The sequence below is a fragment of the Pteropus vampyrus genome, unplaced genomic scaffold (assembly GCF_000151845.1).
Source record: "Pteropus vampyrus isolate Shadow unplaced genomic scaffold, Pvam_2.0 Scaffold104, whole genome shotgun sequence".
Classification (NCBI taxonomy): Eukaryota; Metazoa; Chordata; class Mammalia; order Chiroptera; family Pteropodidae; genus Pteropus; species Pteropus vampyrus.
The window spans coordinates 708,685-734,966 of record NW_011888885.1 but is presented as its reverse complement, the minus strand read 5'-3'; the positions used below and the strand labels follow the sequence as shown (position 1 = coordinate 734,966).

Genomic DNA, 26,282 nt, shown 5'->3' with positions numbered 1-26,282 from the left:
CATAATTTTAAAGGTCCATATCTGTTACATTATAATGATCATGTAAATTCTATTATTTTTCTTTCCTGGATAACTTTTTGTCTTCCCTACAGTTAATCATCTTTTATTGTATTTTCTTATTTTTCTGTGTGGTTTTAACTAATTAATCCCAAACCTATTCTCCAATCGTATTGATTTTCTCTCAATACAATCAGATACATTAGTATTGTTTCAACTGCATCTTGTTAAAGAAACTTCTCATGGAGCCCTCTGACCTTCAACCTGGGCTGGTTACTGGCTGCTTCCTGTCTGGTGCACAGCTGTCACCCTAGGGTCTCCTTTCACCACCATATTGAAGACTCTTCTTCTCACTCCCCAGTATTAGATTTCTTCTTTTTCATCCCATGTCTTCCTTTTTCTTGGGTTAGTCTCTCATTTTTTTGGTGGAGCCTTTCCTCTAGTAGCTTCTCGAGAGGATACCTGGGAGCTAATTTCTGGACACACTGAATGTCTAAAGATGTATTTACTCTACTTAACACTTATTTAAGGGTTTGGATAAGTATAGAATTCTCCGTTGAAATAGTTCTCCTTCCGACTTTGAAGGCATTTCTTCATTGTCTTCAACCTCTCAGTGCTGAGAAGTCTGATGCCATTCTGATTCCAAAAGTTTTATATGAAACATTTTTTTCTACTACTTTTGAAGGTTTTAAGTTTTCTTTTTAACATCTGTATTCTAAAATTTCACTGTTATGTGCCTTCATGTGGCTCTATTTTTGTTCGCTATGCTACATACTTGACAAGATAGAAATATATACCCTTCAATTACAAAATATTTTCTTAAATTATTTCTTTAATTATTTCTTTCCCTTCTTTACTCTGCTCTAGTACAAAAACTCTTATTCAAACGTTGAACCTCATAGACTAGCCCTTTTCTTTTTTCTTCCCCGCCCCGCTTCTGCTTTCCATCTTCATGTCTTTTTGCTCTACTTATCTGGAAATTTTCCCAACTTTATTTTCTAGGTTTTCTATTGGGTTTTTCAGACTTCGATAATGTATATTTTAATCGTGAGTGCTTGCTTTTGTTCTCTAAATGTTTCTCTTACAGACTGCTATCTTTTTTTCCAAGAACACAATGTCTTTTTTTCATCTCTCAGGCTATTATTAATGATAGGTTTTGTTTCATTTTATATTTTCTTTTCTCAGCATAGTCTCTCCTCTAAATTGCCTTTTGTTTGTTTTTGGCTTTTCTTGTTACTTGCTTTTCACAGCAGCCTGGTGATCCTTGGATGTTTGCTCAGATTTAAGAGAAAGGAACTCAATAGCTGTTGGGAAGCTCTGAACACATGGACGGGGCACTTTATTTACAGGCTTCATTGTCAGATGATCTGGCATGGCCTTATCTTTAGGAAAGCAATGAAGCCAATGTCAGAATCTTTAGGTGTATTCTCTTAGTCCAGCCAGAGTTTCCAGAGAAGTTTCTTCCAGAGTCCTGCCTAGAGGGTATAAATAAGTGTTTGAGTACCAGTGTTCCAAGAGCCCAATGAGGAAATATTCTATATGGAAACTTTCATTTAATTAACCTGAGTACATGCCACCTCTTCCCCTTATTTTTAACTGTACCCATGTCTCCTACTCCAGAGATGTTTTTATATTCTCCAGAGGATAAGCCACAAGCTTTCTTCTAGAGTGCGGGAGGGATATTTGTCCACCTCTGCTGAGTAGGGGAGGATACATAGAAGTTTAACTGCTTTTTAAACAGACTTCAATACATCCCCCCAATTTTAGCTCCACATTCACTCCCCACTTTCAACAGTATATGGTGCCCAAGGGGTGAGTTAGGTTACTTCTCAGCTTTCTCCACTGCTGGCTTAGGATTCATCTTCCTCAAGTCTGCTAAATCCATCTGTCCATCTGCTTTCCAGCTACCCAAATTCACTTGCTTTTGTCTCCTTTTCCATCTCTTTGTCTTTAAAGATTTATGTCTTTGACTTTATAGATTTTTAAAAAAATCTTTTTAGTGAAGTTTTGGGAGAGAGTGGTATGTAATGAATATGTTCAATATGCTGCCTTTAACCGGAAGTCCCAGCAGCATAATTTTCAAGCAGGATATTACCAGCCAAATTCATGTTCAAGTCAGAAAAAAATGCTTTTACTTTGTTCTGCCAGGAACAACCATTACCAGCACAAGCTTAAAGCTGGCAAGAATGCTTGTGTCAGTCAGCTCATTCACAACTGCTCCTGTAATATCATGGGCAGAGCCACACTTGGCCTGAGCCATGGGCTATCACACGGGAGTCCATGCCTAACAGAACTGATCTGGACCAGTTCTCATCCCGTGACATGTCTATCGGGAGCTTGATGATGACCCCAACAACCTCAGCTTCCCTTCATTGCATTTAAGATGAGAACAGAAATCAGTGATCATCTACTTCAGCTCCATGGAGCACTGTTTTATCAGAAAGAGCTCCAGGTTGTAAACAGAAGAGTTGAACAGATGCAATGGATGATTTTCTCACCACTATAAGCCACAGGACCTTGCACATAGTAGTGTCCCAATAAATACTTACTCAGTGAAAAAATGTCTCAGTTTCTCCAGGTACTGGATTTTTTTTTTTTTTTATCTTAGATGATCCACTTAATCTTTCTGTCTCAGTTTCTTCTTCTGAATAATAAAGATCGTAATCATACCTATGCCTAAAACTATTTTTGTAAGCCAACAAATACACTGGAAAAAACTTTCCCAGACTTCTACCAGTGGTGTACTAAAGAGGCAGGATGAAATAGGTGAAGTTTTCTTCTTTTTTTCTGTTCTCCAGATTTTCTGTAATGTGCTTATATCAATTTCATAATTTAAAGAATTAATGAAATATGTAGAGTAATAAGAAGAGATTTGCCAACATGGAGAAGTGTATAAATATTAAAAGGCAATGTGGAGAGATGCGGGGAGGGCAACAGAATTGATTCCATTTCTTTTTATCCCATTTTATAGTAAATCACTGTTATGTAGAAGATAAACAAAACACCTAAGTAGTTTCCCCTGAAGTTATAAATGTCACTTATCTCTAACATTTTTGAGGAGTTAACCACTGGCATATCAAGATACAAAAGCTTCTTGTAGGAACGAATGTGCTGACTCCCTACGTGAAACTGAGGAAGTGACACTGAGGGGACAGGGGAGAGAAAGGGAAGAAGGCGCTGGGAGTGTTGTTCTGCCAAGGGAATTTATACAGTATTTTTTCTGTGTTCCAGAAAGTTCTAAATTACAAACCACGGGCCGCAAGCAGTCAGTCTCAAGAAGCCTGAAACACCTATTCCATTCCTCAAACAAGTTTGTGAAGACCTTGAAACGGTGAGTCCTATGTAGTTTTTCCAGGAAGTCTTAACTTCTCAGGAATCAGCTGTTTTTGGTTCTGAGTGGTAACTTGGTAGAAAATGTTTCTGTTATTAAAAGAATATGAAATTCATACCTCTCATTCCCCTTTACCTTGTTCGCCCATCCCTCCACCCCCACTCCCCACTCCTCTGGTAGCCATTAGTTGATCTCTGTTTCTGTGAGTCTGTTGCTGTTTTTGTTTTGTTTTTTTTAAATTCCATATATAAGTGAGATCACACAGTATTTGTCCTTCTATGTCTGACTTATTTCACTTAGCATACCTTCTAGGTCTCATGTTGTTGCAAATGGCAAGATTTCATTTCTTTTATAGCTGAGTAATAGTACAGCATAGAAAATATAATCAATAGTATCATAATAACTTTGTATGGTAACAGACGGTTACTGAATTTATCATGGTGATCATTTCATAAATTACATAAATGTTGAATAACTATGTTATATATACCTGAAACTCATATAATACTGTATGCTAACTATAATTTTAAAATTTTAGATAAATAAATGTATATCACATTTAAAAATATGAAGTTCACTTTCTCCTGAGAATTTAAACAAGATGGTAATTTCTCTGAGTTCTAGTTTAGTAAACTTTTCATACATAGCAAGAATATGCTCCTGGTTCTATTGTGAATTATCTTTTTCATGTCCAAAAATATTTTTTTTCCATGATTCAGGCTTGGTAGAGGAAGGCGGTTGAGGACAATTTTTATTTTCCTTTTTCTTTTTAGGGGACTCTACATAGCTGTTATATTTTATTACAAAGACAACATGTTAGTCACCAACGAAGATCAAATACCGATTGTTGAAATAGATGACTCTCACACCAGTTCCATTACACAAGATTTTCTGTGGTTCACAAAGGTATACTGAGTTCTGATTTCATTTTCATCCACTTTGCACCAATGTTACTGCACATAAATCTCTTGAAACCTTAGTTGAGGGGTCTACAGTGATCAAAGTTTTGGGGTGGGAGTAAATTATCTCAAAGGTTTCTTTCAGCCCTGAGATGTCCTATGTCATACAAAATGCCAAAATATCGTCTATGCTATATTTTCAAAGCGAAGAAGCTTGCATCCTGTCAGATTATGTCTTCACTACTCTGAGTTATGGGATCATGTGGCAAAGACTAAAATGTGGATCTGACTGTTTCATTAACATTCAGATCTTTTTCCAATTGGACAGAGATCAAAAAGTTGTTTCGCATGTATCTGAAAATGGACTGGAGAACAAACATCAGGGGTCAGGTTTCCTTCTCCCTGCTGTGCTTTGATGCCACAACCTAAATCATGTACTGGCTTGGACGATGATATGACCTCGTGACTTCTTTTGCAGCTGTCTTGTATGTGGGAAGATATAAGGTGGTTGAGGCAAAGCGTACCTATCTCCATGTCCTCATCCACAGTACTGCAAACTCGGCAGAAGATGCTTGCAGCGACAGCCCAGCTACAGGTGAGGGGCCAGGTTTCAACCCAGACCTCCACAAAAATTTGAGAAAAACTTGGGCAGTTCAGTCCCAACCCCACTTGGAAAGGAAAGGGTGGGCTCCTTCCTCTTTCAGATCCCTAGACACATGAAGGCTTCTCAGACAGTTTGAGCTGCACACCTGCTCATGTAGGGAAACTGTGCTTTTGGAAGTCTTCTGGAAGAGAAGCAGGGGTCTCTCTCGAAGAGTCTAGGAGTATCCTCCTAAACAAGGAGTGAGGAGACTTGAGTTCTGGATTCGATATTAGTAAATCAACTCATTTCTCCTTTCTGGGCCTCAGTTTTATCACTTGCAAAATAAGAGGAATTTGACTAGATTGCTGAAGAATGCTTGCAGTTCTAGCATCCTGTGCATTTATGAGTGTATGGAGATGGAGAAAGAGACAGCAGATATTTTGAGGTGTTTCCTGACTTGATGGTTTTGGTAAAGCACAGACATTTGCATATATTTTTGCTTACTTAAAACAAACCAAAACAAAAAGCCTCTTAAAAGTTTACCTTTAATCCTGAATTTATTCATCCTTCCATACTATTAACCTAATCAGGTCCCTAATCCCTACAAGAATCTTTTTTAAATTTATTTATTTAAATTAGTTTCAAGTATACAGTACATTGCTTAGACATCTATATAGTTCATAAAACGATCCCCCAATGGCTCCCTCCCTCCCCTGGCCCTCCACCTAGCCGTCATATTAATGCTAACTGCATTCCCTCTGCCATGCTCACCACCCCTGTGCCCAGCTATCAACTACTAATTTGTACTTCTTTAACCCTTCACTCCAGCCCTACAAGAATCTTTGTAGGTTACAGAGTTCCCCCTAGAAATGACACTGAATTCTAACAAAGATCTTCTGGGTTTTCCTTTCATTGTTTTCTGGTATTCCCTGCTACATAGAATTGGGGACTTTAAGAGGTGTCCAAGCCTTTAACAGTAATGGGTATCTACCTACAAAGCTATCAGTTACATCAACCCCAGAAATATGCATAACAGGAACCTATGTAAGCTGTATTTGGCCAGGCCATCCCAGCCAAGGCATAAAAATAGGGTCATAATAACAAACAAAAAAATATTTCTGTGGCTCTACTCCCTACCTGCAATTAGAGGAACTTCAGTCCTTGACTCACATAATAATAATTTGACTTCCCACAATAATAATAATTATTGTGTTGCTATGATAATTCTAAAAAGTAACTCTTACCCCTTCTGTGCTATACTCCATTACCTAAGCGGTTTACTTCCTTGTGTCCTCAGTGGCCTCAGGTATTTTAGCAAATAGCAAATCACTCTTGACTGCAGAATCTTCTCCTTCAACTCAAGAAAAAAGGTCTTGGACCTGGGCCATGATTTACTGTGCTGAATGCAAAGTACCCCTTCATCTCATCACTGACCAGCTTGAGTTGGACCAATCTGCTGTACCTCGAACTGCTCCTCCATTAGAATAAAGTTCTTTCCCAGGAGGCTCAGATCCCTTATTGGAGTCTCCCATTAGCCCACCATACAGAGCAGATATGCTTGGATCGCAGACTGAACTACTTTAGGATTTCAAATGGGGCTCTTGATTGTGTGTTTATTTGTGGCTTCCTAGGATACTTTCATCTGCTATCAGTAACACGAGAAGGATCAGGCTGCCGGTGCAGTTAGATGCTGAGGGGCCAGAGGGAAGCCACGATGGTCAGTGTTCCCTACTTACCTACTCACATTGCAAGAGCTCTTGGATTTCCTTGGCCCCCAATGTATTGGCCCCACTACTTTTCATAATACATCTGCCCCCTTCTGAAGTAATTTCCCTCCTTGTCTAGCTTAGATTCCTTGGCCCATCATAATCATTCCCTTGAAAATATTCTAAATTTCTGGCTACTGTCTCCCTCCATATTATCTATTTGGAAAAATCCCAAGCCTGGATGAATCCAACAAGTCTATACTGGAGTAGTTGCACATTGCTATAGAAAAATCACAAGAAAGGGGGATTTGACTGGTTTTATGTTAAATTCATTACTACAATTCCCACATGGAATGTTACCTAGTGATCACATTCCATTTCTCTACTAAATGCATTTTCCCAAACTATAAGGCAGCTATTTAAACCCTTCTTCATTCTCTCACATCCTTTCCCTTTCCCCAAACTTTCCCCATCCCCACCTCAGGTGATGACTTCACTGTATAATTCACTAAGAAAACAAGCGAATTATATCACCAAATTTAAAAGCCTCATTACATTGACTTTCTCTTTCTTCCCTCTTATCCCAACAGTTAAATCTCACTTCTCTTACCAAAGGCTTCTCCCACCACAGGTGCTCTGGATCCCAGTTCTTCCCTCCCATCTTATTTAAACAGGTGTCTCCAGTTTAACCTCCCCTCAAATTCCTCTTACTCCCACATGCCCTTTCAGCTACCAAACTCTCTCTTTTCTCTTTCTTTCGCCCAAACTTCTTGAAACAGCTGCCTACATTCTCCTCCCTTTACTTCCTCACTTTCCATTTAGTTCTCAGCCTTCTTCCTGACTTTTGCTACCATCATGCTTACTAAACTGCCCTCTCAGGCCACCAGCAATTAGAGGTAGATGATGTTCATAAAGCTTGGGCTTTAGGGCCCCTCACTTGCATGAGCCCCTGTGAGTGGGAGTCATAGATTATTTTAGGTAGAGAGGGGAAGTTGGGTTGCAATCTGGGAGCATTTCTAGTAAACTGCCTAAGGAAATCTCAGGGGGCAAAGTGACCAGGAGTTCCAAATACTCCAGTATTTGGAAAGACTTCCTTTGTCATTCTAAATAAATATTCAGTTTTACACATAATTTTTATATTTGTAATTTTGCATTCTTTGTCTTAAAACAAAATTACATGGCACAGGCCCCTACAAAACCTAGATCCATTCCTGCCAATGACTTCAGTTTCACTAAATCTAGTGGACATTTTTAAATCCTCTTCACAATTGACATCCCAGCAGCATTTGATACACCTGGTCCCACTCTCCTTTTTCAAACTGCCACATTCCTTGGCTTCCATGACTCCATAATTTCCAGATTTTTCCCAAATTTCTGGCCTGTCTTTCCAAGTCTCCTTTGCTAGCTCACATACTTTTTTCTCTACTTCGAATACTGCTCTTCTACCTCTTTGCCTTGCTAATTCCTACATATCCTTCAGATCACAGCTTAATCGTTATACTTTCTCAGGGATCCTTTCTCTGATCTCCTGATTAAGTGAATCACTCTCATAGTACTTTGAATTCTTCATTCAGAATGGTGATCATAATCCCATTAGTTAATTATTTGTATCCTTATTTGGTTAGTGACCCACTTGGACCATGAGTCCCTGAGTTCAAGGAATGTACCTATCTTGGTTACCACTACATCCTCCATGTGTGGCATGTGGCAGATCTTCAGTTAAATACTGGTTGGATAAATAAATGTACTTGTCAATCCAACCCCTGTACCCCAAAGATCACACTTAAGAGAACCTTATCTAGCCAAAGAGAAAAGGGTCACAGAAATGTACCTCATTACCATAGTTGCCACCTGGATAGCTCTCCAACCCTGCATGGTGACTAGCACCTTAGTACTCAATAAATAGTTACCCCTTATCGTACTCATCAAAGGCCAGAGCACTGTTATGAATTCCCTTCTCTCCTTCACATTTGTTTGCCTGCCTAAATCACAGGAGTCACTTTCAGCTTTTTTTATAGGACCTATTGCCTAAACTGTTTGCTGTTCATCAAAATGAAAATGTCTGGAAATACTGAAACCACCTTTTGCAGGTGGGGGAGACAAGGCACAGAAACACTTTTCAGAAGAGGAAGAAAAATTAATTGGGGTAAACTGATGCTCACTTAATATTTTAGGTCTCTTTATTACTAATCTAACATTTTTACAATGTTCCTAGGAAAGTTAAAATGCATTCTTAAATAGCTTGATTGGCATCAGCCACAGGTAATTTCTGTTGATTCACCTCCTGTATATCTCACTTTACTCTCCTCCCCTTTCCAGCATCACTACCACTGCCTGATTGCTCCAATTAACATCAAAAGCCTCCAAAGTCACCCTCCTGCTTCCAGTCTTAACACCCTCCAATCCATTCTCCACACTTCTGCCAGAGTAGCTGACAAAAGATTCTGACCAAGTCATTCCCTTACTCATACTCTTTCAAGAGTGGCCCATTTTATCATGACACAAAAAGGCCTTCATCACCATCTTTCCCCCCTCTTCTGTTTCCACAGCACCTTGACTTACTTCATTACAGTCCATAACAACCACTATGCATCTTGTGATTTATTTTCCAGTTTCTGCTCAATAGTGAGGTCCCTTAACACATAATGATAAATAATAATCATGAAACAACACTTCATTTATTTAACAGAATAGATGCCAGGCACTGTGCCAAGTGCTTTACAAACAGTATTTCATTTCATCTTTACCATATCTTGATGGGAAAGTATTATTATTGATATTAATTTAACAGATGATAAAACTGAGGGCTAAAAAGGTCACACAAATAGGAAATTGTAACAGAGTCTGGATATGAATCCAAATCTGTATAACTCCAAACCCTGCATTCTTTCTAATACTTCACTTATTGTGTTCATTTACAAAAGCAGACAAAAATTTTAAATAAAAGAAATTATCCATATTATAGTTAAAAAAGAAAATGTTAATTCTATTCTGCATCATTTGGAACCTATTTAGAAGTGGACTTACATTTATTTGAAAGAAGGTAAAGTATGAATTAATTGATTAATATTATCTAGGCAAGAGATGAGACAAGTATCTGTCAGCATTTGGATAAAAATAAAATAAGAAAGCTTGTGTAAATGGCCAAGACCCCACATAGTTTTTCCTACTCTTAGGCAGAAGTATACATTGCTCTTACATTAAGAGGTATCTAAATTCCTTATCCTCAAAATACAGTAATAATCTGACATTATAGATTAGGTTACATTAAACTTTCCTCCTCCATAACTTTTAGAAATGAGTGTTAGTGAGTAAAAAACCGGGTAACAATTTATGATTACTATGTCTTTTTAATTTTTCCAGGTGGGGAAAAGGTTTCCCCAAATTTTTACTCTTCTTTTCCAGGCCTTCATATCTCTACTCTGGACTTCCTTTAACTTCCCATGCCGTCCCAAACTGACTAAAGATCTCTATTGTGCATCTGTCTAGGGCTTATTGACAGTCCTGTGATTTGTTCTGGTTATAACCTAGATGCATTTCTGTGAGCCATCAGGTGACTTTTACTCCTCTTTACCTTGTAGGTTCCCAGATCTCCCAACCTTGATTGCAAAGCATGACAGGTATTAATACAGTATGTTTTTCCTTTAGGCTCTAAAGAACCTCAAATTTGCCCCCTTGAAACATAATTGCAATTTATTTTCACAAGGACATTCTGCTTTTAAATTGGGTGCTTCCCAGCGCTAGCTATCCAACCCAATTTGATGTCAATAAAGATTTTCAGGAAGACTTTTAAGCGCTTTCTTGTTCAGTCCATTAGTCATCATATCCAAAGGTAACAGTGAACTACTGATAACGACTCTGCTTAAATAAAATTACCACCTCATTCAATGTCTACCCACCAGCTTTGGTCCAAAGTGAGTTATATTTTCCAGCGTCCTAATGATGATATTTTAATTCGGTCGACAAAAAGTTATTGAGTTCGTACTATGTTCCAGGCACTGTACAAGGAACCCAGAGACACAGTAATGAAACAACCATGATCTCATAACATATGCATCAATATTCAGGAAGGCCAGAGTCATGCTAAGATACAAATTTGTACAGGAAGCAACAGGAGACAAAAGAGAAGATGGTAAATTCTACCTGAGAGCTGGGAGAGTCCTCCCAGAGAAGGTGAAACCTGGGCTGAGTCCTGAAAATGAGTAAGTGTAAGTCAGGGTGAGATTCCAATTAAAGCAGTAAAGAAAGCCCATACTCTACTTGTATCAAACTTGAGAGTTTACAAAATACTTTCTCATGCATCGCTTGAGTTATCCCCCCAAACACTATACGAGATAAGGATTAGAATAAGGGATATCTGAACTGTAAAGACCTTTAATTTTAGATGATGAGACTCAAGGCCAAAGAGAGTAAATACTTTTTCAGAAGTCTAAGAGTTAACAAACAGCAGCCAACCCTGAAATTCAACACCATATAACTAAAGGCTTATCAGCAGTGGTGTGCTAGAGCCAACTTGTACTGACTCAAGACAGCCACCTGTTAAATATTCAGGAATTTTGAAAGCCTATTGTCAAACACTTAGTAGCTTGAAATCGCCCTATGGGGGTAGTATTTACACCACAGAAATCGGCATATACTGTAAGTCAGCCCTCCTCCCTTTTTTTTGACAGCCAGTTTACCGGCATACCACTGCTATTGGCCAGTATTACTTTGCAGCAAACTGTTTTATATAAAACTGGAGTCCTACAGAGGGCTGGATTAAAAGCCTTACTTAATTACTTCTCCATGATTTAGAAGTCAATTATTGGAAGGAAATAATCTGACTGAGTGATTAGGCCATTTTTAAAAACAGTAATCTTGCCAAATGCATTTTTATATGTCAATAATTATTTATGAAATTTCTTCTTTACGTATCTTGTCCTTGTGAATTAAAAAAAAAAAAAATTACCTGTGAGGAGACAGTCCAGTGCTTTTGAAGATGTGGATACTAAATAGCTGCCTCATTCATTTTTAGGTCATCCTTGTTACTTTTACAAATTCCAGTTCTACGTTTGCTCTCCTGTTAACAGGTTATCTCATCAGCATTTATGTAAGCTCACAAAAATAACAGCTAGAAGCCCTGAGATGAGTTGCAATTTTAAAAAACCATAGATATTCAGAGTAAAAGGGTATTTTATCCTATTCATCCAGTGTTCTAGGTGCTCTTCAAATGCTCATATTTGTGAAATTGTTTATTTTAATAACATCTACCTGGGCCCCTTTACATTTAATGTGGCATCCTTCCCTTCCTGCTTTTCTAAAAGTATTGTCTGCCTCAGTTGACAAACAATTTTAACAAAGTTTTAAATAAACAAAACTCCCTGAAATGCAGATAAGTTGAATCAGGCCAATCTCCCAATTAAAGTATCTTGAAGGGAATGTGTAGTCATTTGGGGGCCTGTACAATGTGCTACATTGTCAATTCACTTCTTCATTTTAAACAACCCCACTTCATACCAGCTTACTGTAGATCTCTTGAAAACTCCACAAGTAGCATATTTGAAATATCAGGCATTTTTCTTTAAAACATCTGGGATTCTCTTCAAGTGCTGGTAACCGAGGTTTATGTGCTGGTGTGTCTATGTGGGTAAGAGATATTTACAGATATTGAATTTGCTTAAAAAAACATAATTTTTGTGCCTCTTGCTATAATCTTTGCAGGCTTATGGTGAAGACATTTTCTTTGAGCTTCTGTTAAGTACATTTCTATCATGCCACATATTCTAGGCTTAAGTCTGCTAAAAACAAAAACTCAGAAACATCATGTAATTATTCACAGTGTCTTTTGTTGCAGTTATGTTGCTTTGTTTGCATATCATCTACGCTACCAGAAATCTCTTTGTTTCTAGAATTTACTTGGAACACACAACCTGGGAAGAGTTTACTACGAGCCCATTAAAGACCGGCATGGAAATATCCTCATAGTCACCATCAGAGAGGTGGAGATGCTCTATTCATTTTTTAATGGCAAATGGATGCAGATCTCAAAGCTGCAAAGCCAGAGGAAGTCTCTGTCAACACCTGAGGAGCCGACAGCCTTAGACATTTTACTGATTACCATCCAGGTATGTAGTCTTTTCAGTTTCCTAATTATTTAAAGTTCCAAACACACTTATTGAAGCTCTAATGAAATACACCAAGAGCCATTTACATATGCAGTGATGGAGTGGGAAAGGTCCAGAGATGCACCACTGTTTGTACTCCACACATTGGAAAGATTCAGAAGCTTGTTTTTATCACTCTCCAGATCTGGAATTCATCAAGCAATACAAATAGTGGGCACCCTGAAAACATCCCTGACCAATGAACCAATGGGAAACATAAAGAGGAATGTTTGAGTAGCGATCTACAGATAGTATTATCAAAAAATTAAACCAAGACCTGCATAGACTGTAATAATAATACATTTCTAGACTATATATACGTATGTATTTGTATGTGTGTGTATATATATCACTTTGAACAAAAACACTTATACATATTTACTCTTGCTTGTTCCTTACAGTACTCCCTTCAGATAGACAGACATGATTAAATTCATTTTAGGAATGAAATAACTGTGGCTCAAACAGATTATGTGACATATGGCCAAACACAAAAGCAGATTTAGTGAAGCTAATGAAGCTTCAGCATCGTTCAGCTCTTCACTTACAAAGCCCTTTCCAAGGCCCTGGCAGGGGCCTTAACAATTTCACATTCATAATTTTGTATTCTTTTTTCCTTAAGGAAAGAACCCAAAATTGTATTAGTTTCAGGCCCTACCAAACTTGGATTTGCCACTGATCACACAGCTAGGAAATGGCAGAGCTGAAACTTGAACTCAGTTCTTCTGATTGGAAGAAGGCTTCTTTCTGCTACATTATATTATATTCCAGGGCAGGAGTTAGGATTTTAGCAAGTGAGGGATGAGAGAGAAAATGAAAGATGTAAGACTCACCTGAGAACTGAACAGCCACCACCATTCAAAATTCAGGCATCTTAGATTCATACTCTTAACCTGGATGGCAGAACCAGGATACACTCTCCTGTGTGTTCTTGTGTGTCGGGGTCTCTCTGTGTGGCGCCACTGCCTCACATGTTCTGATGTGAACATGGGCTTCAAGCTGTCTCTTTTTCTTGTTTTTCTTTCTTTTTTTAAATCCAGTGATAAGAACGAGTTCTATAGAACTCTCCAGTTAGGTGGCAAAGATGGCAGAAACATCTGTCTTGAGCCCTATGCAACCAATGGCATATGTCCACAAGAGAGCCCATCAGGAGTAACGGGAAAGAAAGGGCTCAACTCTACACAAACAAGCCAAATCCAAGCCTTGGCGCAGTAGCCCCCCATAAGCACCCTAAACAGCTATGCCACTAGCCCACTGACTTATTTTCATTCTCCACTGAGAGGTCGCTAGTACAATAATCTTACCTTTCCATTAGTTGCACCAGCCCAAACCAAGACCAAGTCCAATGGAGCAAAGGTAAACTAATTGGTCAAAGCCTCTGGATTTGATTTTATGGAATGTAAGTTCATATGCAATTAATAGAGGGTGTGTGTGTGTGTGTGTGTGTGTGTGTGTGTGTGTGTGTGTGTGTGAAGGAGGTGGGGGCAGGGAGCACAGACACATTCGTGGCTCCCCTCTTCACCTTTTATAAGCAAGTGCTAAAAGAAACATTTAAAAAATCATAATAAATTGAGCTTTTACAGGGTGACTAATACACTAATCCCCTATAGGGATAAACTGGGGTCTGGGCTACCTTCTCTCCTAGAAACACAGCACAGGCCCCAGCATGATATAATACCTGGTTTCTCCTAGACTTATTACATTAAATATGTGTTACAGGTGCAGAAAAATTCCAATCTGGCGAAAGGTTGTTAGAAAAGGAGACCAAAAATAGAGGCAAGATCAGGTTTCCACACAGATCCAAGTGGAAAATTTACCCCTGCTGACTGGCACATTCCTGCTTGATGTCATTCCTACCCACCCCCACTCTCCTTTCTTTTCTCTCCTACTTTTTCGCTCTCCTCCACTTCCCATATAGGTCTTACACTAGAGAGGAAGTGGGGGATAAAACTACTAGGGCTGGTATCCAATCACTCCTAGACTTAAAATTAAGTATGTCAGGAGTTGGCCCTACTAACTCAACATGAAAGTAGAGATAGGTCTTGGTGGTTTCCCAAAGCCAGCTGGGTAATTCCCACAATTCCAGGCCACAAACCACTTTCTTTTCTCAGGGTCAATAGAATGATGACCACCAAGCCCTCTGATTAGAAGCCTGGGCTTCTTTCTGCTATATCGCATCACATTCGGAGGCACCACTTTAGGTCAGGCAGACTGGATATGATTCCTGACTACTCTTCCTAGTTACGTGACTAGGGCGAGTTACTTAATTTCTCATTTCTCTGCAAAAAATCCTACTTCATAGGATTCTAATGAAGATTAAATGAGTTAATATATGAAACACAAAGTGAGTGCTCAATAAATGTTAGTGATTCTTATTATTTTTCTACTCAGAAAAATCCAAGCAAAAATCCTCAGAACATACACAGTCCATCTCCTCTTCATTCCTAGTCTCTCCGGGAACCACAGGTACTGGCTTAATCATCCCTTGGAGTATGTAGTCTCTTCCTCTACCTTTTCATAAGAACCAAGGAAAAGTTCTATAAAGACTATATGACCCACAATGAAGTTTTCAAAACAGATATGAGTTTTAACAAAATCTGGGCCCATGACTAATCTATTAATCCCTAGGGCCCCCAAGGAAACTTCAGGGTCTAACTCTCTCAAATTCCTGACCCTCTCAAGTCCTAGACCTTCATAACAGGCCCCTCTCATATATTCGAAAGAGAGAGAAATCCTTCCCACACTTGCCTGGAAAGGAAAATAGAGTTACTATGTTAGCATGTCTCTGAGCAAACTAATTGGCAATGAGAGTATTTCCAATAGGGAGGCACCTCTCAGGTGCTAAGTTACTCGGACTATGATTTTCAGGGGTCATTTCAATAACTGAAAGCTTCACAGGTCGTTTTCTCTGAAGATTAATCTCTCACATTTGTACTATGCTTTCAAGTTTATAACACTGTCATATTAATGATATCATCTGAACCTCACACACACACACACACACAAACCGTGAGATTGAGGTAATTTTATCATGTCCAAGTCATAAATGAAGCTATGGATTTCAGGAAAAATAGCTCACCAAGGTCATATCAGCCAAAAAGCAACATAGAAAGTTCAAAGACCAAAGTTTTCTGACTCCTAGCCTGGTACTTTTCTCATTCTACCATGCTGCTTTACACACCCTCTGCCTCCTTTTCTCTGGATCTTTTTTTAAAATATGACCCTGGAGATGCTGCAGTGAAGTTTTTCTTCTATCTCCTCCCATCTCTGCTTTCCTGCTCTTCTCCTCAGGCATTTCTCGTCACCTTCAGGGACCCAGTATCTTCTTCTTACACCTGAGGTTTCCAGGACCTACGATCTTGTCTGCCTTTTTCTGTTTGTTTTTTTTCAGCACATTATGGTTCCCTCTACCTCCAAGCAGCCTCTAACATGGGGATAAAAAACTACCAGAACCAGGAAGACTAATGGAAATGAGCCAAGTGGGCTGGATATAAGAAACAATTGATTTCATACATAAACTTGTTCACTGATGTTCACAGAAGAATTATTCACAGTGGTCAAAAAGCAGAAATACCCAAATGTCCAACAACTGATAAATGGATAAACAAAAGTAGTATATCCATATAATGGAATATTACTCAGCCATAAAAATGAAGTACTGATCCATGCTACCACAGGAATGAACCTTGAAAACATTATGTTAAGTGGAAGAAGCCAGACACAAAATGCTACATACTGTGTGATTCCATTTATATAAAATGTCCAGAATAGGCAAATCCATACAGACAGAAAGTAGATGAGTGGCGTCAGGGGCAGACAGGAGAGGGACTGAGAATGATAGCTAATGAATGCAAGGTTTTCTTTTTAGAGTGATAAAAATGGCCTGAAATTAGATAGTAGTGATAGTTGCACAAGCTTGTGACTATAATTTTAAAAAAAAAACACAGAATTTCATACATTAAAAGGGTGAATTTTATAGTATGTGAATTATATCTCAATAAAAACAAGAGATGTAAGAGAGACTACAGTAATCGAGATCCCTTGTCTCATCTAAAGAACAACCCTATTTAGCCTCAGCTAATAGTAGTGAAAGAAAGTAGTCTCAATGCTGAAATATTTTCCAATTGTTAGAGAAAAGTTGGAAGTTCGGAGTTTCGAATAAAATCTCTTTACTTTTAAAGTCAGAAAATAATTCAGAAAATTTAAATTCTTTGTAGCCCATGTGATCTTTGGCTGACCCACAAAGATCACCAGCCACCATTTTATGACTTCTGCTATCCCTAGACAATTCAGCTTGCATCCTCTATCTGCCAAACAAAAGCCCTGTAGTTATTGGAAAAGCAACTATTTATCATTCTTCTAACAAGCTCTTAGGATATCTGATCAATGAAGAGCGGCTAGACATACCCTTCCTAATTACTGCACCAGCACAGCATATTTTCTCCCAGGGGCCCAGCCCCAGACCCCACTACCTTTGGGCTTTTCGCTTCATATTTAATAAACATTATTTTGGCACCAACTAGGTGCCAGGAACTCTTCTAGGTGCTATAGGAAAAACAAATGAATAAGTCAAGGTCCCTGGTCTCAAGGAGTTCAGTCAAGAGAGGGAGACAGACTTGTAAACAAATCAAGGTAATACAAGGCAGAATTAAACCTGAGCCTGATAGCAGTACAAACAGCGTACTATGGAAACAGACAAAGCAGCTTTTAATTCTACCTGGAAATATCAGGGAAGGCATTGTGGAAGAGGTGACATTTGGCTGAGCCATGAAGGATAAGTTAAGTTCACCAGGTGGAGTTAAAAAGAGAAAGAGATGAAGGAGGGAAAGATAGAGGGAGGAAGGGCAAGAAGGAGAAGGGGAGAGAGGGAAAGAGGAAGAGAGGGAAGAAGGGAGGGAGGGAAGGAGGGGAAGGGAAGAGAAGGACTCAAATAGAATTAAATAGAGGGCATGTAAAAGAAATGAGGCAGAAGCTAGAAAAGTAAATCTCACCCTCCCTTGGGTCCACAACAGACCTTACATATTTTTTTTTATGGCCTTTATCACACTGGGTTATAGGTTAGAAAAACTTGCTTACATGTCTCTCTCACATACTGAAATGTGAGTTCCATTAAGGGAAGGATAATGTCTTACTCATCTTGATGTCACTAAAATCCTAGCACAATGTTTGACATATATAGCCAGTGCTCAGTAAAAGTTGGCAGAATGAGTGAATTCATGAACCAACAAAAAACTCAAAAAGATTAGGACATGTATTGCGGAATGAAAAAGGGATCCATTTTGACTGGAAATCAGAGATGCAAAAGGGCTATAGTGGAAGTAGATGCTAGAAATGTGGGTTAGAAATCAAATCAGGCAATATATAAACCCACAAGCATTTGATTTGGTTTAGGAGGCCTCTCCAGTGTACCTCAGATTATGTGAAGGGGACAGCTTCTTTCTCTTCTCATTCATTTCTCAGGCTCCAAAACATTCTTACTAATGAAGGATAAAATGACTATGTAAAGACAGAAAAACACATAGTAGATGCTCAGTAATAGTCTTTTTAAAAAATTGAATGAAAGAGTAAATTACTCCATCTTAGAATGGTGCTGGTTTTTACATAACCACAGTATGTTCCCAACTCACATTCTATTTGTGGTCAGTCCTGACCCCCACATGTTTTTTCTCTTATGCTCAAACCCATCCTGTACTTGTACTTGGGTTTGGGTCTTTACAAGCACATTTTCTTATTAAATTTCAACCCTAATTATGATAGGCTTATTTTTCCAATGCATAGGGTCATGCAGAGCTTCGTTACTATTTTCCAGAAAATCAAAACCACGTCAAATTTGGGTCCCACAAATTTGATACACACATTCTTCATTTCTTTGTCTGGAATGTCAATAAATGAGCTGAAAAGACTGGCCCTCAGGACCAGTCCCTCCTGGGCCACCACTCAATATGTCTACTATTCCAACACATTTCCATCATTCACAAATCTTCAACCTAGATATACATCTTATTAAAGTAATATGGTAAAGATTCTACTTTGTCCCAGATTATCTAGTGAAATAGATTACATTAGAGACTTCTCCCTGGTCTGTGGACCCTGTTCTTTTGCTGTTAGAAATTAAAATTGTACAATTTGCCCTTCACAAAATGATGTTGACTCCTATTTAATGTCTCAGGATTTCCTGAGTGACTGCAAATTGATTGTTTGATGGTTCTTTCTCATTTTTCCCAAAGATCAATAAGTTGGCGGTCTTTAATTACTAGAGTCATCTTGTGTTTCTCCCCTTCCTGTTTCAAAGATAGGCATATTTGCCCTTTTCTAGTCTTTAGGGACTTTCTAGTTCTCCATCACTACTCAAAAATAATGACCTGTGGGTTTGTGGCCACATCTGCTTATACAGAAAGTACCCCTAGGGTGCATATCATCAAATTCTGCTGATCTGAATACTTCAAAAACTACTGGATCAGGAAGACTAATGGAAATGAGCCAAGTAGTTTTCCTCCTTTCATTAACTGTTTCTCTTTGATTACTCATTCATTTCTCAAAATTTCACCTTGACTGAATTTCCTCTAGTCACTACTTACCTATGATCTGTTCTGAAGAGACGGGATAGAAGACATTAAAAAGTTAAGTCTTATCAATCTTCTGATATTAATAAGAATTTCTTCCTTCTTGATCATGAAATCAATTTTTTTCTAGTTTTTTTTTCTTTTGCCAAATATATTAAAGTTATTTAGCCTTTGCTTTTCTGCAGATTGTATACCTATTATACACAGTAGTACTAAGTACTAAGACAAAAAGCAATAAAAAAAAAAACACGGCAACACCATTAACAACATAGACTAGCTCAAGAAAAGAGCATAAAAAATGAAAAAGATAAGTACTACACCTCTGTGTGCCTACAGTGTCTCTATTATAAAACTGATTTCAGTATATTGTGATCATTTGTTTACTCATCTGCTTGACCTGTTCAAAAGTAGTGATCATATCAGGTTACCTGAAACCTTAGTCCCCGATAGAGCCTGTTATTCAGTATGTTTGATGAATGATGGAACAAAGGAGACAGCACACAAAAGCATATACTAGATGTTGTAAATCATTAATTCTAGAGGAGATGACTCCTTCAGAGTATAGTGGTCAGGGAAGCCTTGACCACCATACCTCTCTGTTCCATATAGAATTCTGTACCACTATAATGTTTGTTTTTCTCTTCCTTTTTGCCTTCCTTACATTTAGTAGTAGAGTTGATTCCTTCTTTTTTACCCCCTCTGAAAACTAGTCCAAATCTGGCCTATAAAAATCCTTCCCTTATGATCAGTTACCTGACTCATAACTCCTAACTCTGTTTTACCCCGCACTGCTCAAATGTTTAAGAAGTCTTATCTACTGATATGGGGGCAGGGAAGGGGAGTGGTCTTTATTTCCAATTATTCATTATCTGAATATCTTGCATATAGAGAAGCAAAGTCACAACTTAAATAGTTCACTAGAGAACTGACCACATATAAAACAAGACTCCATTCAAATACCCCTCTGTGTTTAACTAGGTTGGCACTTCCTGTTATACAACTTTATTCAGTCTCTGCTGCCTGTGGAATATTGTGATGTGACAATACAATGCAAAATAAATGCAAATCTATTACTAGGTAAATTTTAAAATCTTGTAAAAGACGCAGAATTTTGCAAAGCTGAAAAAGATGACGTGGAGACCTAATCAAGTTACATGCAAGGCTAGTCACATCTGAGAAGCTAGCAGTGGTAGATCAGTTAACAATCAAAGAACAAAAAATGAGCCAGGATGTTATTAGAGAATGACTCAAATATCAAAATTTTTAAATACTAGGAAAAAAAATATGAAACTTTTAAATACTCTTGCAAAAATTACCCTCTTCATGATCACATTGTGAAAGTCAAACAGCATTAGGAATAGCATTTCCAGTTTGATATAATGTAGTCTAAAAACTTAAGCCAAAAAAAAAATCAATACTTGACTCTCTCTCTTCATTCTCAAAATTAGAGAATAACTATAACTTAAATGTTAATAAGATAAATAAATCTATTGCTGTTACATTGTTTCATTCAAGACAAAGAATCAATTAAATCTCTTTTTCTACTTACTATAAAATGTTGATCCTATTTTAAATGGTGTCATTTAAAATAGACTTTTCCTGATAACAATTATCCTGAAATAATGAGGCTTCCTGAACTTTGTCAGCTTTTACACTTGCAAATTTCTGTTTTCCCCCAGCTATACAATAAGCTCTAAAAGGACAGAAATTATAAATTCTATTTTTCTTTAGTACCTGCCTCAACCAGCAGCAGCCCATTCCCAATTACACCCCACACATCTACCACAGTTCAGAAATCTGAAGGAAATCAGCATGCAGAATATATTAGTGACTGATCACCTGACTTGGAGGATTATTTCTCCTAAAGGGAAGGCTGACTGTCCCGAACCTCCCGGTGGTACCCGAGGATCCTCACCTAGTTACTTAGCTATAGCTCCTTTAATTATCACCTAAGAAACAAAAAAAGTTTGATATTGCTTTTTAAAGAGTTGTTTTGTTTTGGTTTTTGTTTTTTTCACCCTACAGGATATTCTCTCATATCACAAAAGGAGCCATCAGCGGCTATCTCCTGGATTATATCTGGGCTACCTAAAGCTGTGTAGTTCTGTGGATCAGATCAAAGTTCTTGTTACCCAAAAGTCACCCAACATTCTCTGCCATGTGAAGATCCGTGAAAACAATAACATTTCCAAGTAAGTTGTGAGGAGTTTGGCTTTTCTTGTGATGAAACAATGGCTCGAGTGATGGGCTTGATGTGTTAGAAGGAAAATGAAGTGTTACTTCTCTGGTGTTTCTCTGCTGAGATGTCCTCAGGGGCCAGCACAATGGGGCAGAGGCAGATCTGCATTTTAACATTAGGAGAGGGAGGGCTTATGGTGCTGGTGAAAGGACTGAGCCCATTTAAGGGGGCACCATCCTCTCATTTTCCCCTCTGTATTATTTATGGTGCAACCACTGATGCCCAACTGGTTGATGAATAGATACCCTTTTCTTTTAACACTGCTATTTCCAATATCTTTTCTTCGCAACCTAATAAGTCATTATTATTATTTTTTTTAATATCACTGTGGAAATAGATTCTGGTAGAGCAATTGATTTCCTCTGAATCTTAAAGGGCCCTCCCTACCCTCATTCTCCCCACTCTTAACCCCCTGGCCTGAGGACTTTGTATGTCTTTTATACTCTTTATGATTCTCTAGGGAAGAAAAGAAGTAACAAGGCCTGAGCTTCTGGAAACTGCTCTATGGTTTGGCATTATGGTGAATTACCCTGTTAGCTTTGGGAAAGTTGCCCACTCTTGCTAATCTGGCTCAGCTTTACAACTAGTCCTCTAGCAGGCCTCTGAAAGTCTACTATAATAGACTGAATTGTGCTCAACATGAAAAAAATTTTTTTTAAGAAAAGAGTAGATAAGAAAAAGAACTCTCCAGAGTTTGTCAGGCTTCAGAGTACAAATGAGATCCCCCAATTTTACTTATACCTATGTATTTGCTTAACCAAGGGAGACTCTAATTTGGTCGTTTAAAATTTTGTCCCTAAAGTGGCAAGTTTATTAACTATAATGTCTCACGATGTTTTTTAAATACTTAGTTGAGGACAATAAAGGAGATGATAATGACAATGATCCATTCAAAGAACTCACTAGCTGCCATATTCTCTCCTTTCACTTATCAACTACACCTAGGCTTTAAGTCTGCCATCTGGTGGTCACTTCTACAATCAGCATTAGTTATCTCAGTCCTTCCCAAGAGGTTAAACAGCTCTTTTGTGGGTTGACTCAGCAATGGTTACTTTCATCCATTTTCTAGATTTGTGTCTTAAAGGTTTAGACTCTATCTTTTAGTGATTATACCAACTAATTTCCCTTTGCCAAAGATCCAAGTTTCATTTTTAAAAGAGATTCCAGTAGCCTCCAGTCTTCCAGTTCCATCTTCCTCATCTTTAGAGATCAAACTCATTAGTTAGTGGTATATATTTTATGATATTCCTATCGGTAATTTATTTTCTAATTTGATTACAGATGTTAACTTAGCAATGTGTTCCTTCAGGTTTTGTGTATAGTTGTGCTAGTCAAAACTCCCGCATTTAGTTCGATATCAGTGACGGGAGAAAAGGAACAGTTCCCAAGCAGGTTCTAAAAGTTTTCAGTTATTTACAAAGCCAACAGTATGCCCAGATTGAAGTACGATTTAATTTGGGGGTTTTTTCTCCCTTATTGGGACACAGGGTAGATTTTCCATCATCTTTTCCAGTGTGGAAACTGAAATGAAACAGATATCTTGAAAACAGAAACTTTTCTAAGAGCGTAGTCAGTTAAAAGAGAGTGTTTTCTGATGAATAGTTCGTGTCACAATCAATTTCATTTTCTGACCCACAGATTGGAGCCCAGGCTGGTGTGTAATCCATTGGGAAAAGCCCTCAGAGGGTTTTCACGAGAGTGGGAACATACGTTTCCATCCCCAGAGAGGAGGGCTTTCCTTTCTCTCTAGCCTGCTCCTGAGAGCATATTGCTGTTCCCTAAAGAGTTCAGAGGAGAAACCAGGCCAACTAAACATGTTTAGAGACTTGTAGTAAAATACCTGTGGAAATAATGTTACCCAAGAGGGATTTTACCTTTTGAAGAGCAGCCTTTGGGGGACAAACCAGATGTGCTTTCCTCCCACCACCATTCTTTCCTTTCCCTTCTGCATGACATTTGGAGAAGTTCATTAGGAAGGATTATAGAGCATGCAGAATAAAGACACATATGACTGGTTTGGAAGGATGGAAGTAGTGATGTGTGTCCCCTGGTTCCTTTTATTGAAATTGCCTGTTGTTCCTGTTTATGATTCTCCTCAAGCTTTTGGAAAGGAAAGAAACCAAAATAGTCCCCAAGATTACAACAGGCCAGAGTTGAAATGTGCCATGTGGTTTGTTGCCTGAGTTGGACCAGACTGCTGTGGTTACCCGACTGCTGAATTAACCAGCAGATGCCCCTGTGGCAAAATGTAGGGTCTTAGAACTTACAGAGGATCTTCAGGGAAATAAAAATGAAAACAATCAGGAAATTATTACAAAATATGTAAAAGCTCCAATCTCAAAAACTGACTGATACGAATTAGACCTGCTGTTCTGATATATATGTGGTTTGATAGGTGAACTAAGCTTAAATTAGAAAAAGCTAATTTTAAACTCCATTTGGGTGGCTAAAAGTCCAAATATCATGAGTTGCATCAAGTTTTAACCACCAAAAATTGGTTATCCAGGTTCTGGACATATTCGCTAAAAATGTTCTGAGCTGTGTTCTGAACTTTTGTTATATTTCTAATTTTAACTTGACTCAACATACAGAGAGGAGTGGGAATGGATCCAAAAGCTTTCTGGCTCTGAATCTATGGAAAGTGTGGATCATACTTCTGACTGCCCCATGCAATTGTTCTTCTACGAGCTCCAGATGGCAGTGAAAGCTCTCCTTAAGCAGATCAATATACCTCTACAACAGGTACTAGTCCCTACCATATTTATCTTCATTTATCTTCCATTGTGGCATAAAACTGCATTGTGGCGTAAAATTCAAGAGGTAAATATATATGTTAATTTTCATTGATTTAAATGCCACTTTGCATGTATAAGCGTATTTTGAAGTTGATGCCTATAAGTAGACACAGACTGCATTTCTGCCCTTTTTCTCCAGCTCCTCTGTGTTGACCTTGCCCAAGGTTCCTAGACCCCAACTTACTATGGTCTGGTCAAGCAAGAAAAAATCACTGGCTAGCCCACCTTGAAAGACACCAAGTCTTAGCTTCAGGATAGCACAAAGCAAGGAAAATAAACAAATAAGTGTATAGTTAGATATACAAATGATATATCTAAAAGCAGAAGACTAGTGGTAGTATAATCTACAGCAGTGGCCAAGGTTATGCCATGCTATGTTTCCACAGCATGGAAAAATTATTATCTTATCTAGATTGAAATGTGAAACTTTAACATCCACTAACGAGAAATTTTAAGAAAAACTGTTAGTATAGAAGAAAACAGTAAACATTTATTAGGCTCCGTCCAGTAGGTTAACATGATGTAGCATTAGCTTGAATTCTTTATTCTTTTTTTTTGCCTTTGTTCACCTTCCCCTCCCACCCAAAACATACTCATGTGCACGCTGTCTCTATGTACACACACAAAATGAACCAAGTTTAGCCTGTAAACTTGGAAGACCATTACACGAATAACTATCTCTTTTTAAATAACAGAGACAACCATGTATTGGCCTCTGACTCATGGAGGCAGAGGGACAGATTAGAGACTCCAAGAGTGTTCTTCCATTGGCGTATTGTTCTGATTCTAAGTTAACACTGCAAAGCTAGTCCAAAACAGCCAACACTGACAAAGAATAAATTGCACAAGATGCCATAAAGACACTAGGGGAACAACTGGATTATTCCAGGGGTGGCCATGTACTCAGGAGGGAAAAAAAAACAGGTCTGCTTGTGACAGTAGATACTATTAAAGGGTTTCTTGGGCTTAACAGGTTTGAAGCAGCTCATATTTCATTGGTGACTCTTGGGCTACATATACATGTTGGGAGAAGGCTGCCTAACTGCCTAAGAGTGCATACAACTTTTTTTTTTTTTTTTTTTTTTTTGGATTCTTGTAAAATTTTCTCAGTCCTTGGCCAGAAACTACATTTTTCCCCCTTAACCAACTTAAATTGAAACTAGTGGATTTTTAATTCAATCCATTTTTGTTGCTTCATGTAATTATATTCATCATTTTGAAAAGCCCACAGAATGTAATCATTTTCTGCTTTTATAAGAAGCATAAATGTTGTTTTCAGAGTTTATGTGGAACATTACTGCCTTAAATCTTGATTTTATATAGCATTATTAAATGGGCTGAACCCTAATATTTATGTTGTATAAAAATTCCAAGCTTGAAGTCGTGTAATTTTGTTAGATGTTTTATGCCAGTTTGGTGTTGTTTATGTAAGTGCCATGTTGTAACTCTCCTATTTTTCCTCCGCGCGTGTCCCTCTGCAGGCAAGGAACTTCCGCCTCTACACACAGGAGGTGTTGGAAATGGGTCACAATGTGTCCTTTCTTCTCCTGCTCCCTGCCTCAGACGACGTCTGTACAGCCCCAGGACAGAATAATCCTTACACCCCACACTCAGGGTTTCTTAACCTCCCTCTTCAGATGTTTGAACTTGGTATAGTAGCTTGTTTCACCTAGAAATATTAACCCAGCCTCCTTATAATAAAATCACAAAGTTATATCTGTTCCCCCTTGTCCCAGTGGAGGGTCAATAAATCACATGATGGCTTTGGCAACAACCTTTCCTAGAACTGTGTACAAATCTGAGAGAAAGCAAAGCTCCAAGACTATGTGCCTGAGCAATAATTATTGAAACCTAGCTAAGGCCCAATGGAGAGGAGGGAATTCTAAACAGAAAGTTCAGTTATCAGGCTGCAGTTCTTGCCTCCCCTTTGCTTTCTTAAAACATAAATACAAGAACTGATGTTTTCATGAAAAGCACTTTTCTCCCCTGCCCCCCACCAACTGGTTAAAAAAAAAACAAAAAAAAC

At 38.3% G+C, this 26,282-nt stretch overlaps 1 protein-coding gene across 1 annotated transcript in view; it reads left to right on the top strand.

Annotated features, from left to right (window-relative positions):
• Window positions 1–25,929, top strand: part of ANKFN1 (ankyrin repeat and fibronectin type III domain containing 1) — a 342,813-nt gene extending 316,884 nt beyond the window's left edge. The window contains exons 11-17 of the mRNA XM_011365098.1: window positions 3,229–3,328; window positions 4,102–4,234; window positions 4,706–4,822; window positions 12,405–12,620; window positions 21,248–21,414; window positions 24,053–24,203; window positions 25,738–25,929. Of these exons, the coding sequence (XP_011363400.1) occupies window positions 3,229–3,328; window positions 4,102–4,234; window positions 4,706–4,822; window positions 12,405–12,620; window positions 21,248–21,414; window positions 24,053–24,203; window positions 25,738–25,929 (1,076 nt within the window). The remainder of the gene's footprint in view (window positions 1–3,228; window positions 3,329–4,101; window positions 4,235–4,705; window positions 4,823–12,404; window positions 12,621–21,247; window positions 21,415–24,052; window positions 24,204–25,737) is intronic.
• The last annotated feature ends 353 nt before the right edge of the window (window positions 25,930–26,282 follow it).